Source organism: Hydractinia symbiolongicarpus, chromosome 12 (genome assembly GCF_029227915.1).
Source record: "Hydractinia symbiolongicarpus strain clone_291-10 chromosome 12, HSymV2.1, whole genome shotgun sequence".
NCBI classification, from domain to species: domain Eukaryota; kingdom Metazoa; phylum Cnidaria; class Hydrozoa; order Anthoathecata; family Hydractiniidae; genus Hydractinia; species Hydractinia symbiolongicarpus.
The window spans coordinates 11,858,246-11,872,358 of NC_079886.1; the positions used below are offsets into that span (position 1 = coordinate 11,858,246).

Consider the following 14,113-nt stretch of genomic DNA (forward strand, 5'->3'; position numbering starts at 1 on the left):
TGGCTGTTCCACTCCTTCACTAGCCCGCTAGTGCCAGGATGGAATTCATAGTCGACAAACATGTCTGGAACTTTTACCCTGAACGAGGACCCTTGAGTATCAATAACGATTTTCTGCACTGAAAGGTCATCCCCCTTAAGTCTCTCCAAATATCTCCCATGGTTGGGTGCATACTTTGCTTTCGGGTTGTATGAGTAAATGCTCATTTTTTCTTAAAGAATAAACATGAAGCAGCTCTACATCACTAACATCGAGAAGCCTACGATTTTTGACGATTACCTAGGGCAGGATACAAGGATTGCTCTAAAGTCGATCAGTATTCGACCTACGTGGCTGAATATTTACAGTAACAACGACTTCACCATCCGTAAGGTGGGATCTAATCAAGAGGAACTCCGAATTGAAATCATGAACGGCTTGTACAGAATCGAGGATTTAGCTACCATTGTCAATAGTCAAGCACAGGGTGGGATCAAACTGTTTACCTTGAAAAATGGACTCTGCAGGCTCCGTATGAATGACGGGTACACAGTTGTGATTCACAGAGCACTGCAGGAGCTTTTGGGCCTACCCTATGATCCTAGTAATAAGTACTATACGAATGGTGACTACGATGCAGTCTATAGGACTGACGTATACCATCGGCTGAGACTTTTTTGCCCTCAGTTAGATGAGGATGATTGCCTACTGGATGGGAAGAAATCAAAAATTCTTGCTTTGCTTCCCACCAAAGAGTTAAACGCATGGGGAGACATGCTTTCATGGAGTTTTGACACTCCAATCTACCTTCTTTTGAAAGGCTCAACGGACAGACTGGAGTTCATGCTGACAGACGAGTATCATCATGAAAAAAATGTTTCGTTCGTCGGAATTACGATGCATATACTCATAGAATAAATGGCATATACAATGAAGCTTTACCCAACTTTGCCGCCAAGTGAGCCTGAGCACGATAGTATACACGAAAGTCAGGTCTACAGACTAAAAAAGATCGAAGAAATCGAGATCTTCTTCCGAGAAGAGATCAAAGAGAGAGAAAAACTCTACAAAAAGTTCAAGCTTTGGGGGATGGGGCTTCGCTATGCTAATCATGGCATGATTACCGTTACTGTCATCACCTCCGCAGCAGGTATTGCCACGCTTGCAACCGGATTCCGAGCCCTCATAGCAATTGGTCTTGAAGCATCTGCGCTCGCAGTAGGCATGGGGCAAGTAGGTTTAAAGAATGCTTCCAAACGGATACAGTGTAAGGTGCACAAACATGAGTACATTAAACTCCTAGCTGAATCAAAGCTAGACACTGTCTACGATAAGATCTCCAGAGCGATCCAATATGGTACAATCTCAGACGATGAGTTTACGTGGATCATGACAGAAAAACTCAAGGAGCAGATCCGACAACGAACGAAAAAAGCTGTGAATTCCATCAACGAGAATGAACGCGCAGAGTTGCTGGCACAAGGCGAGTAAGGAGTTAAAAATGAACTTTTGTAAAAACTACAATCTGCGGAGTATGTCAGCGGTACTTAGATTCCCCGCCTGCCTATTCAATCTGAGTTTTATAAGCTACAAAGCTACAGCTTCGCGCCTTACCTGCGCGTATATTGGTACTCATAATCGATGTCGCAACCGATCACTTCTCCCGTATCTTGATCTATGAGCAAGTCGCCATCATGTACGACACGTCGCTGTTTTTTAGCGAGATCCCTCAAATATTGTTCAATTTTCAGTCCATGCAATTTTAGCACAAGGCTCGCAGTAAGCTCTGTCTGTTTGTGTTGAAACATCCTTGTACTTAGCTTTGCGAATTGCCTTTACATCCACTACAATTCAGTGAAACTCTCGTCAGTAAGGTGGCGAGCGCCATTCCTTTCAACCTCTTTGTATATACACTCTTCAAAGTAGGTCTGTATGTAATAGTTACACCCTTGCCTATAAATGCTCCCTATTCTAATGATAGCTGTACACTCACAGCTTTCCTGTGCTATGTTTTTGGAATGGAAATCGGTTCTAACCCCACCATTCCACGCCTTAAGCTTGGGGTTGATGTAACGATCTTTCTTCACGCTGATGTTGGGAAGCCAAACCCCTCCAAGGACTCCACCTTGTTCAAGATCTCCTCATATATTTCTAACCACTCAGGATAGTCACCAAGATCAAATGACATCGTTAACGGAGAACCCTCATTGTAGCATGAAGCACCCTTAGAGTAGATTTTTCAGGGGTCTTTATCAATAACGGGCCTAAGTTGTCGTCTTGGTCCTGATAGCCAATCACGAATCGCTCATCTTTATCTTTGTTTGCTGGAATGGGATCACTCAGCACAAGGTTTTCAATTTTCACTTCTTCGATGTTTATCAGGGCTAGTTCTTCCTTAATTCTAGCCTTCTCCGCTTTCCTCTGGTGATAGGCATTGAGCATTTAAGGCTCAATGCTCGTACTACTACACATGTCCTGGGTAACAAACCAGTCCGGAACATCTTCGAATTGCCAGGGACTCTGTTCAACCATCCTAGTGCACATTTCCTGTGTCCTGAGATGGTCTGGAACATTCATGTGTAGCACGGGTTCCTGTTCAACGGCTCCCGTGCACATTTCCCGTGTCTTGAAATGGTCTGGAACATACCCGAGTAGCCCGGGCGCCCATTCAACAGCCCTGGTGCATATTTCCTGGGTAACAAACCGATCAGGAACATCTTTGAATACCAGGGGTTCCTCTTCAACCACCCAATTGCACATTTCCTGAGTAACAAACCGATCAGGAATATTTTGAAACCAACTCCTTTCTGTTTATTTTCGGATTTTTTTCTGAAGTGGAAAAAACTTTGAGTAGGGAATTCCCCCACTACTCAAAATACCGTGAGATGTTGCCAGACCGAAGGCAACCTCGTCCCCAGGGCATCTTGTATCTTTTCTGACCACCCCGGGATGGCGATACGAACATGGCCCTGGAGGAGGTTGGTCCGATATGAAACCTGATTGGCGCGGAAATAGTCAAATAATTATTGCGTCATACAAAACATTTTGGCGAGGCGGCGAGTAGGAAGCTGTTCGTATTAAAATGACGGAGGAGGTGTTTCAGCAGTATCAAGTTTTTTTTAAAGTGAAAAATTTAATAAAAAGCATTACTAATGAGAGTATAAAATAAGACATCATAAAGTAATACTGCTTACATGGAAATATTTCAATAGCTGGGAATGTTTAATAAAGCTAGAAAAGTAGCTAGCTAGCACACTATACCTAGCAAACTATCAAGATAAGAACAAAAGAAAGAAACTCAACTTGTTTCCAAGTGGCCAGGTTTAATTTGTATAGACAAAATAATTTTGCACAAAATATCGAAAATGTTTTTTTTACAAAATATGTATACATTACGTTTTAAATTATATCAGGTTGTTATTAGTGGGCATGTTTTATTACCTTATATGCTTGTTAAGGAGTACTTTTAAACCAATCTGATAAAATATAATTTTACACGAGGCATAAAAAATTTACAAAGCCATTTTGAGGAAGAGAAAAAGGTAGGAAGATTTTCTTAAACTGATTCTTGCTAGGCCTTTTTTAACATGCTATGAAGAAATTTCAGAAAATCGAACTCAATCAAGTTTGATTGAGCACTCAATCAGGCATATGGTTAAATCCAGGATGTACTGAAGATGGTGGTAGATATTTAGCAGCTCACCACTGTGATATATCATCTCAAGAGTTTTAATACTAATTACAAAGCAGTGAACATAAAAAAAATAACAAAAAAGTCTAAACCGAGTATATAGTCCCATAACTTCAGTAAAAATTAAAATATTGACTTGAGATTTGGTATGATATGGTTTTAGATTGGTTTGATGAAATTGAGCCAAAAAATAGTTCTATTATCACCATACTTTCTGAGTTTCAGAATTTAGCCCATTTCAGAGACGCCGATAAGCCGTTTTGACAGCATATCAATTTTGACCAAGATACAGATTCAGAAAATTTTAAAAGCTATTCTAATCTCAGAAATAGGTCAGATAAGATTCAACCTAAAATTATGCCATTAAACAAAAATTTAGTTGCAAGGAATATCTCTTTGCAATCAAAATGACCAACAATGATTATATTTATTAAACAATATATTTCGGAAACTTATTCCATCTTCAGGTCTAAAATATAAAACATATTCAGTAAAAACTGTTAAAAACATTAAAATAATAAAGTTTTTTATCATACATATCATACATAGCATCATACACTGTACACAAATCAGAAAAAAGCTGATGGTAATTAAATCGTAATTACCCACGTCATAATTAAAATTTAATCACCAGCGGCCTGAATCTATATTCATCCTTTGTATTCAAAGATGGTTTCAATTGATTGATGAAAAGAGCCTCTAAAGTCATTAAATGATACGTTGATTTTGAGTTTGAGCACAAGATCGTTACGTCATCAATCGACAATTCACGTTCGCATTCTTTCCAATGATCCGCAACCGGGCCATTTCGTCGATGTTCTTTGAAACGACATATCAAATGACGGCTTGTTTGACCGACATAGCAAGACGAACATCTTGGACATGAAAATTTATATACTACGCCACTTTTCAAAGATTTTTCGACTGTTGGCTTTAGTGATGGTAGACAGCTTTTCAGTTTATTTAGCGTGAATATAATTCTGCACGGAGCTTTGATGTTGTTAAGCGTTCGTTTGAAATTATCCGAAACTTTACCACGATACTGAATAAATAACAATTTTTCTTCTGTTTCCTCTTCTTCTTTTTCTTTTTCTTTTTCGTCCTGATCAGTTTGTGGAATCGGCTTTTCAATGATTTTTCTCAATGTGTCTGAAATAATGGGGTCGTAGAATTCAGCGGGATATTGGTTGTTATCTAGAATTCCTTTAGCCTTTTTCAGACTTTCATGAAATGTTTCCCAACTGCTACAAGCTCTATAGACTCTATGTACAAGTCCAGACACAACCGATCTCTTGGATTGTTTTGGTGCAAGGGCGTGGAAATTTAGTGTTAAACCAGTGTCAGTTGGTTTTGTATACCACTTTGAGACAAGGTTTCCGTGTGTTCTTTTTATAGACATGTCTAGAAATGCAATTTCTCCATTGTTTTCACGCTCGATAGTAAACTTTAGCAACAACTTGATAGCAGTTCCCTTCGACAAGGGCATCGGCATTTGTGTTATGAAAGTTGAAAGTTATAACAACAAAATGAACGACATCATTGGTTTACCCCAATTTAATAAACTTACATCTAAAAGGAAAAATGAGAAGAACCCTGTGTTCAAAGAAGAAGAAAGAATTACATCTGTCCTGAAAGAGTTAAAAGTGAAGGGAAAAATCAGTGAACAGCTTTATGATAAACTAAAGCCAATAGGAAGTCAACCACCTAGAATCTACGGACTTGCTAAAGTACACAAAAATAACACACCAATTTTATCGATGCCAGGTTCTCTATATTACAAACTAGCAAACCAGGTAGCAAAGTGGCTGTCAGTAGTAGATGAATGCAACATCAATTCTTCCACGAAACAAATATCCGATCTAATTACACATCTCCAACTTGCAGAAAATGAGGAACTTGTGAGTTTTGACGTCACATCCCTATATACAAATGTACCACTGAACGAAGCAATTGATGATTGTACCAGTCTTTTTTATTCTGGAAAATACTCCAGTAGATCGAGAAACTTTTCATAAATTAACCTTACTATGTAGTAGCAATGTAGTTATGTCGACTCATGATGGATATTACCAACAAGTCGATGGATTGGCAATGGGGAGCCCACCAGCTCCAATGCTTGCTAATGGTTGGCTCAGTAAATTTGACGATATTATCAAGGGAGATGCAGATTTATTCGCGAGATATATGGACGATATTATCAGAAATATCAACAAAGATAAGATCCAGGAAAAGTTGAATGAGATTAATAATATTCACCCATCACTAAAGTTTACTATCGAGCGTGAAAACAATGGAGAAATTGCATTTCTAGACATGTCTATAAAAAGAACACACGGAAACTTTGTCTCAAAGTGGTATACAAAACCAACTAACACTGGTTTAACACTAAATTTCCACGCCCTTGCACCAAAACAATCCAAGAGATCGGTTGTGTCTGGACTTGTACATAGAGTCTATAGAGCTTGTAGCAGTTGGGAAACATTTCATGAAAGTCTGAAAAAGGCTAAAGGAATTCTAGATAACAACCAATATCCCGCTGAATTCTACGACCCCATTATTTCAGACACATTGAGAAAAATCATTGAAAAGCCGATTCCACAAACTGATCAGGACGAAAAAGAAAAAGAAAAAGAAGAAGAGGAAACAGAAGAAAAATTGTTATTTATTCAGTATCGTGGTAAAGTTTCGGATAATTTCAAACGAACGCTTAACAACATCAAAGCTCCGTGCAGAATTATATTCACGCTAAATAAACTGAAAAGCTGTCTACCATCACTAAAGCCAACAGTCGAAAAATCTTTGAAAAGTGGCGTAGTATATAAATTTTCATGTCCAAGATGTTCGTCTTGCTATGTCGGTCAAACAAGCCGTCATTTGATATGTCGTTTCAAAGAACATCGACGAAATGGCCCGGTTGCGGATCATTGGAAAGAATGCGAACGTGAATTGTCGATTGATGACGTAACGATCTTGTGCTCAAACTCAAAATCAACGTATCATTTAATGACTTTAGAGGCTCTTTTCATCAATCAATTGAAACCATCTTTGAATACAAAGGATGAATATAGATTCAGGCCGCTGGTGATTAAATTTTAATTATGACGTGGGTAATTACGATTTAATTATCATCAGCTTTTTTCTGATTTGTGTACAGTGTATGATGCTATGTATGATATGTATGATAAAAAACTTTATTATTTTAATGTTTTTAACAGTTTTTACTGAATATGTTTTATATTTTAGACCTGAAGATGGAATAAGTTTCCGAAATATATTGTTTAATAAATATAATCATTGTTGGTCATTTTGATTGCAATATTACATGGAACCACAATGTTTCTGACTTATTCATTATTGAGAATATCTCTTTGTTGATATCTTTTTGTGATAGGATGCTCTTAAGAGAATACTGAATTAATCTTCACGGTTAGCCAGCTTGGCATTTTAAATATTTTCCAAGCAGAATGATAACAATAAATAGATGTATATATCAATAAAAAATCGATTTTTGAACAGCAGCACAATTTTGATGAGCTCTAAAAAGTGCGAATTTATGAAACTAATTTTGGTCCAAAATCCCCAAAATAATTTCCTCAAAAAATTATTCCCGAAACATTTTTTTCTCAAGGTAGAAATACTTTGCTGTTGGTAAAGTCGTATACCAAGTCTTTCTAAACTATTAAGGCGGTAATACATTAAATCGAGAAAACAGATCACATGTAGACTTGTCAATTTCAATTTTCAAACCAGCATAATGCTTTTGATAAAATTTTTGAATTATTTATGTTTTAAACAGAAAAAACCTTGTTTTTGTATATCTGTGTGTGTAAATTAAATGTGAGCTTGTTGAGTAAAAAATAAAAAAGCTGCAAGGCGTTTTAAAAACATGTCATTAAGAAAAGAAAAAACAGAATTTATCAGTAATGGGTGGCTTTTTGGAAATGTTAAGGCCACAAATGTAAAAGAAAAAGTACTTCCAATACTTTTCTGAAGCCTTTTTCACCCAATATAACTGCAAGCAGTGAGTCCACCATATATGAATTCAGTTTCAGTTAAGTATTGTTTAAATACAGCAAAATCTTTGTCATCATATAAAAGCAGTAATGCAGACACAGATATGAAATTTAAATTTCTGCCTAGCTACTTTCAGTCAGGCACCTAGAATGATACGAACATTTGAAAATTATGTAGCCACATTTGCACATTAGAGAACCAACGAAGTGCTATGTTCAGATGGGCAAATCATTTACTAATTTCCAAGTTTCCCCTGGCTACAAGTTTTGCAACCCAGTGCTTGCTAGTCAACAAATTCAGTGAAATACACATAACTAAATTGCTTGAATTTCTTCAAGTAACCAGCAGCCTAAATAACATTATTGTATATTTATACATTTACACAAAACAATCAAGGGCAATATAAGTTTGTGTGTTGCGAGGAGAGGAATCAAAACAAACTCGTCGCACGTATCTGTGACGTAAAACGCCGATCTCGCTTAGCTCTGCAAGGTTATATATAAAACTTTGGTACATTGAGACAAATCTCATTAAATATTACACACAGAAATACTGTGTATTGGAGGGTCACGTGACGAGGCCTCCTCCAGGGCCATGTTCGTATCGACGTGCCGAGGTCAGAATAGATAAAAGATGCCCTGGGGACGAGGTTGGACCGAAGGCTATCGCTCGTTGAAGGTTTTGCGCATGCGTTGAAAAAAGATCACGTGACTTTTTTTACTCATTTGAGGCATGATGAAATCTGTGACGTCACAGGGGGTATCGAGGGACCGTTTTCTAATAAGGGTTTGACCGTCGAAAACACAAAACTTACTCATCATGCCTCCCTACATAGTAGTTCCTTTAACATCTCGTTCAATAATTTATATGCAGCATCTGGACCTCTATATGTTTTAGTTGTTTGCTATATTTGTCATCATATCTACATACTACCTGTTATGAAATTGTTGTGCTTCCTTACTTATATTTTGTTTTATTTCTTTAGATCTATATACTGTACTACTAACATATACTCCAGTTCTTTATGTTGAATAAAGCCATTGTTTTGGTTCATTACTGTTATCACTTTCATGACACTACCTTATATCCATATTCACAATCTACATCCTTCTGGTATGCCTCAGTATATGATTTCTTATTTTCTGGTGCGCATCCATGGATCTTCTCCGAAATGGCTTCAAAATCTCATATATTACAAATGGTGCTTCTAATTGTTTATGATAGTTTGAGAATTTTAATATGGTAACACCCTTTTCTGGCATTTTTATAGCTTGTTTACCATTGATGACAATACAGTTTTAGTATAAAAACATAGAACACAGTAATTTGAATTTTTAAAAGTCACAATTTGCATTATTCTATATCTATAACCGCTGAAACAAAAAGTCCAAAAAAATTAGCATGTGCAGCAATAAAGATAATAAAAATAAAAGAGAAAAAAAGCCCTGGGATTGAAGTTGCTCACAATCTGCATTATACAGAACGTTTAATAATATAAGCAGGTCCAACAACAAAATAAAAATAAAATAAAAATGCAAAAGGTCTAACATAATCAACAACGGTTATGTAAAAAGCTGAATCTGCTAAAGCTATATACTTGCTTTGCCATGCCTGAAGTAAACCAGGGGAAATAGTATACCAGACATAAGAAAAATCGTTAAGTCACACAAAAAAGATTATTGCAAAGTCAGCAAAGACCCGCATAAACACACAAAAATGTTATTTTCAGAATTTTATTTGAATTTTGATGACGTCAGCAACCCATCCACTAAAAAAAATAGAATTTTGTTTTCACGTTGCCTCTATTGTGGAGAGCTTAAAGCACTGATCAAGAAAAAGTATATGATCATGTGCTTTTAATGAGCAGTTAATAAGATATAAGGGTTCAAATATTTTGCTGACGTCAGCAATGGTCCGTCAAAACCAAAAATTTTTTTTTAAAAATTTATATACCTGTTGCCTTCATTTTATAGATCTTGAAACGCTGATCAAGAAAATGTATAGCAGAGATAATTGATGACGTCATCAACCCATCTATTCAGAAACGGATTTGGGGACCTAGGTTTGGGAAACTTACCTAAATTAGTCCCAGGTGGTCCCTAGTTACCCACGCGGTGAAAAATCATTGACGTCACCACAAAGTTTTAAATGCACGGTAATGGCTTCACTAATCTTAATTAACTTTCCTTTGACGTCAATACTATTTTAACGTTAAAGTTTGATAAATTGCAGAACCGTTTTATGGGCGATGTTCTACAGACTTTTACAGACAGATCAAAGAAAGTAGTGAAGATAATATCTAATTTGCAAAAGTCACAGTCAGACAGACGGAACTGGCGTATTATTATATAGACTAGTCGATAAGGCCCGTGGAAAAATCCACTTAGGCAAAAGGCCAATGAAAAATAGGTTGCTTCAGATGTTTTGCTGACGTCAGTAGTGCATATACAAAAAAAAAAAATGTTCTTAAAATCTTACACAAAATGTCAAATGTCAAATTGCATTAAATCTTCCACACAAATCTTACATAAAATCAAAAAGAACAGCTTGCAAGGCGACATCGACACTCACAACACCAATACTCACAAAACCGACAGTAAGAACACCAACAGTCACAACACCGACAGTGACAACACGGATAATAACAATGTCAGAAATAACGCATCTAAAATATGTACATCTTATAAGTGATTATGCTGAAAACCCTCGGTATTTTATTCTGAAATGTCAAAAAGGGGGCCTGCAAGAGTTAGCACTAATCAACAAATATAAGTTCTTTACACATTTTAAATATTGTCTTTCCCTTGGCCAGAATTCTTACACAAAAATATGAAAAATCCATATAGTTTCGAAAACATCAAATTTAAATCTAGAAAAATCAGTCATTTCGGTTGGATACCATCCTCTCTCACAAAAATTTACACAAAATGTAAAAATCAACCAGTTAAGAATACATGGTCGTTCAGCATATATATTTTTATGGTAATATTTTAAACCTAAATGTGAAAAAATCAATGAGCAAAGAATAAACTTGAATCAACAAAGATCATTATTTTGGAAACATTGTATACAGTTCGTAAACAGAAGTTTACACAAAATGTAAAACAGATCGGTTTTTGAGAAACACATCAAATCAACAAAAATAATTTCATTCAGCATGTCGTATATTACCATTACCCATCATTCTTCCACAAAAAGGTTGTGAAACACATCAAAATTTAGAAAAATCAGTCACTTCAGGACATACGGTCATCGCCCATTAGATTACAAAATCAGAAACAAAACAATAATAAATAACTTAACACACTCACTTTAAATTTTAAACTTAAAATTCGTTCCACTTGTCATATTGCATGTGGTCCCCCTTGTAAAGTGCACAGGTAATGTGAAAAAAATTATAGATGAATTTCAGTGTGACGTCATTTGTTTACTTTTTAGCGGTAAGCTCCTTGGCTCTGGCTTTTGCGTGGCAGGAAAAAAGATGCTAGGATTTGGTGAAGAAAGGTCTTTTACTGTTGATTTTTTCTAACGGGGACATCGTTGAGGTTATAAACTATTATCGAGTGTAAGTTGATGGCTTCTGATTTATTTGAATTCATTAAGAATGCCTCGTTTGAAGAAATGAACTGATAATTACTTTGCTTCACCTAGCACCCCAATCTTTTACCCTGGCACAAAAATGCGAAACCTGAAAGAGCTTACCACTGAAAACGTAAACAACGGAATTCATCTATACTCTATGGGCATAAAAATACATCCTACTATCCTGCAAAAGTTCAAGTTTTTAAAAGATTTTGTAGCTAGCTAGCTATAGCTTGTTACATCATAATTCGTGCTCATAAAAGAAGAGAAATTTGGAAACTATAGTAGTTAGCTATAGATAATAGACCATTTCGGAGATTATGCGCCATTATGGATTTTCTAAGCCCATTGATGCAAGTTGAACTTTGGACTTCACGTTTTATTCAGTCTTTTCCTTAACGGACGTGCTGGCGGCAGGACAGTTTTGCTTTTTGTTATCTGTTTTTATGTTTGTGATACTAATTTTATGATATATATTTTGAAAGATACTTTTATTATGCACTTATTTGTACTTTTATTTTCTTTTTGTACAATGAAGGCAACTTAATATATCCTAAAAATCTTTAAACTAGCTAGCTAGCGAGGTCTCCCAAAAATGCTTTTAGGACACTGTACTGTAGCTAGCTATAAGTCTGTAATTAGTAATTAATGCTTGATTAAAGGTAATTTCATTTTATATTTAGATGTTTAAAATTGTGTATTATAAAGATATTGGCATTGGATTTTAAACTTCTTTGTAAGTCGGTTAATTTCTTCCTGTGGATTCATCGAACGCTCTACATCATCGGCTTGTTGATCTGCATCCTCCAAATGTTTTCCATAAATCAATAAGTCTGCTAAACTAATTGCTGTATTCTTAAATGCGTGTTTACGAATTTTGCTGTTATGAGTAGATAACACAATTTGTTGTTTAAGCTCTTTGTCCAAATTTGTTGCAAAGTCACATTTATTCGCCTGCTGTTTCAACCGTATGTAAAACTGATGAATGTTTTCGTCGGGTTGTTGTTTTAGTTTTCTAAATGTATACACTTCATAATCGATGTTTTTCTTAGGTGGAAAATATCCATCAAATATTGTAATGGCGTTTGCAAACGCTTCATCTGTACCTGGTACTAAAAGATTGTCGTATATGTCATACGCCTCTTCTTTTGGAAAAGGCTGTTACGCCTATGCGCATGTGTGGCATGGTTTACCTGTACTAAGGAGTCAGCCCACTGTGACAATTAATTTTTAAACTTTTCCTGTAATCACGCCTGTACGAATGTACAACACTGTTTACCTGGGCTAACCGCTCAGCTCGGTGTCCGGATTAATCTTTTAACTTTCACAATACTTCTAATGTTAAATGCAGTTAGCTAGGTAACTACATCTTTTATTATGTACCTGAAAACGTTTTCTGCAAATAAAATTGAGCAATTGTTTTAGTTAGACCAGTAACGACAAGCTGTTCCCTGTGTCTTAACCCTATTCGGTCCGGGGTTTTTCGAACATACTATGCCACTATCTGCTTAAAATATAATTACTTTTGTTCTAGAGCGAATTTTTACATTCTGTTTGAAGTTTCTGAAAGCTAAATAAAAGTTATTTAACATATCTTCCGGTTTTTACATGGATCGGATGAAAAATTGCCAAAAATTGCCCGAAAATCCGTTTTTTTTCGATTTTCGGGTAAAATCCGACAAAATCGGGAAATCGGATTAGTCACGTGTTCAAATTATTCAAAATGATCCTTCTTGATGAAACAAAGTTGTGTTGCAAGTTTCAAGTTCTAAGGATAATCCTAGCAGGAGTTATTATATTTTCCCCATTATAAGGATTTCATAGAGATTTTTAGGGGTAGTTTCGAGTAATGGCCAATATCAAAGCTTCTGAAAGGTATGGGACCTAAACAATTAGCATGCAGGTGTCTAATAGATAAATGTTGAAACTCAGTAAGTATCATAGCCATATAACAAAGCAATCAGGAGTTATTAAAAAAAAACCGTCAGGGGGGGCGGAATCCGCCCCCCCCCGGACCGAATAGGGTTAATTTAAACCGAAGTTGCAATGATGTTTATTGAAAAAGGGTATACGCCTGTTCAACTCTGTTTAACCATAGAGATATAATAAAATAAATATATATTATATCTCTATGGTGTAACTGTACTAAGGGCTTAGCCCAGTAAACAACAGACTGTTTTTTGGAAAAGGCTGTTACGCCTCTATGCGCCTGTACTAAGGGGTCAGCCCACAGTAACATTTTTTTAACTTTCTTGGTAATCACCGGTGTACGGATATGCAACACTGTTTACCTGTACTAAGCGCTCAGCTTTGTGTTAGTAATGGACTGTTTCTTGTGTATTTATTTAAACAGAGTCTTCGAGAAAGTTTTTTTCAAAAGGGGATTATCCCTATACGCCTGTACAACACCGTTTAACTGTACTAAGATAGGAATTGGGACTGTCACATCAGGGCAAATGCACCCTTATGTGAATAATACTTTTGTCGTGTCAGTTACGGAAATATAAGTTATCTCCGTATCCGAAACGGTAGGTTAGCTGCGCCGTGGACCTAATAAATCGAGTTTTTTTGTACTTGCTCTAGATACTAAAATATCTTTAAATTTACAAAAGACGGGAATTTTTTACATGTTTTAATAAATACTGCAGTACTTGAATGTAATATTGATGTGAAAGCTTTAAACTGTATACACCAGATTTTAATTCTAAACATGCATCTTTCTGTTTCACATACTCTTCAATAGTTTTGTCCCCATGAGTAAACAGACACTTAATTTCCAGATTGCCATGTTCAAAGTAGGAGCATTGCACCATTCCATCTACACTAGCACGAAGTATATGTTTCTCC

General features: G+C 36.1%; 2 protein-coding genes across 2 annotated transcripts; both read left to right on the plus strand.

Annotated features, from left to right (window-relative positions):
- The first annotated feature begins 5,067 nt into the window (after positions 1 to 5,067).
- Positions 5,068 to 5,685, plus strand: LOC130621254 (uncharacterized). Its single transcript, XM_057436562.1, has one exon. It carries the CDS (start codon positions 5,068 to 5,070, stop codon positions 5,683 to 5,685), a length of 618 nt encoding a protein of 205 aa, XP_057292545.1.
- A 31-nt stretch (positions 5,686 to 5,716) lies between these two features.
- On the plus strand, positions 5,717 to 8,930 carry LOC130621255 (uncharacterized). Its single transcript, XM_057436563.1, has 6 exons — positions 5,717 to 6,112; positions 6,341 to 6,751; positions 6,803 to 6,846; positions 6,914 to 6,966; positions 8,558 to 8,619; positions 8,703 to 8,930. Exons 1-6 carry the CDS (start codon positions 5,717 to 5,719, stop codon positions 8,928 to 8,930), a joined length of 1,194 nt encoding a protein of 397 aa, XP_057292546.1.
- The last annotated feature ends 5,183 nt before the right edge of the window (positions 8,931 to 14,113 follow it).

What these genes read in the sequence shown, in the direction of transcription:
- LOC130621255 (XM_057436563.1), top strand. Translation starts at nt 5,717, where the DNA reads ATGTCGACTCATGATGGATATTACCAACAAGTCGATGGATTGGCAATG. An exon ending in AATATAGATTCAGGCCGCTG is followed by an intron (nt 6,752 to 6,802) that starts GTGATTAAATTT and finishes AATTATCATCAG; the next exon opens with CTTTTTTCTGATTTGTGTAC. An exon ending in TATGATGCTATGTATGATAT is followed by an intron (nt 6,847 to 6,913) that starts GTATGATAAAAA and finishes TTTATATTTTAG; the next exon opens with ACCTGAAGATGGAATAAGTT.
- LOC130621254 (XM_057436562.1), top strand. Translation starts at nt 5,068, where the DNA reads ATGTCTAGAAATGCAATTTCTCCATTGTTTTCACGCTCGATAGTAAAC.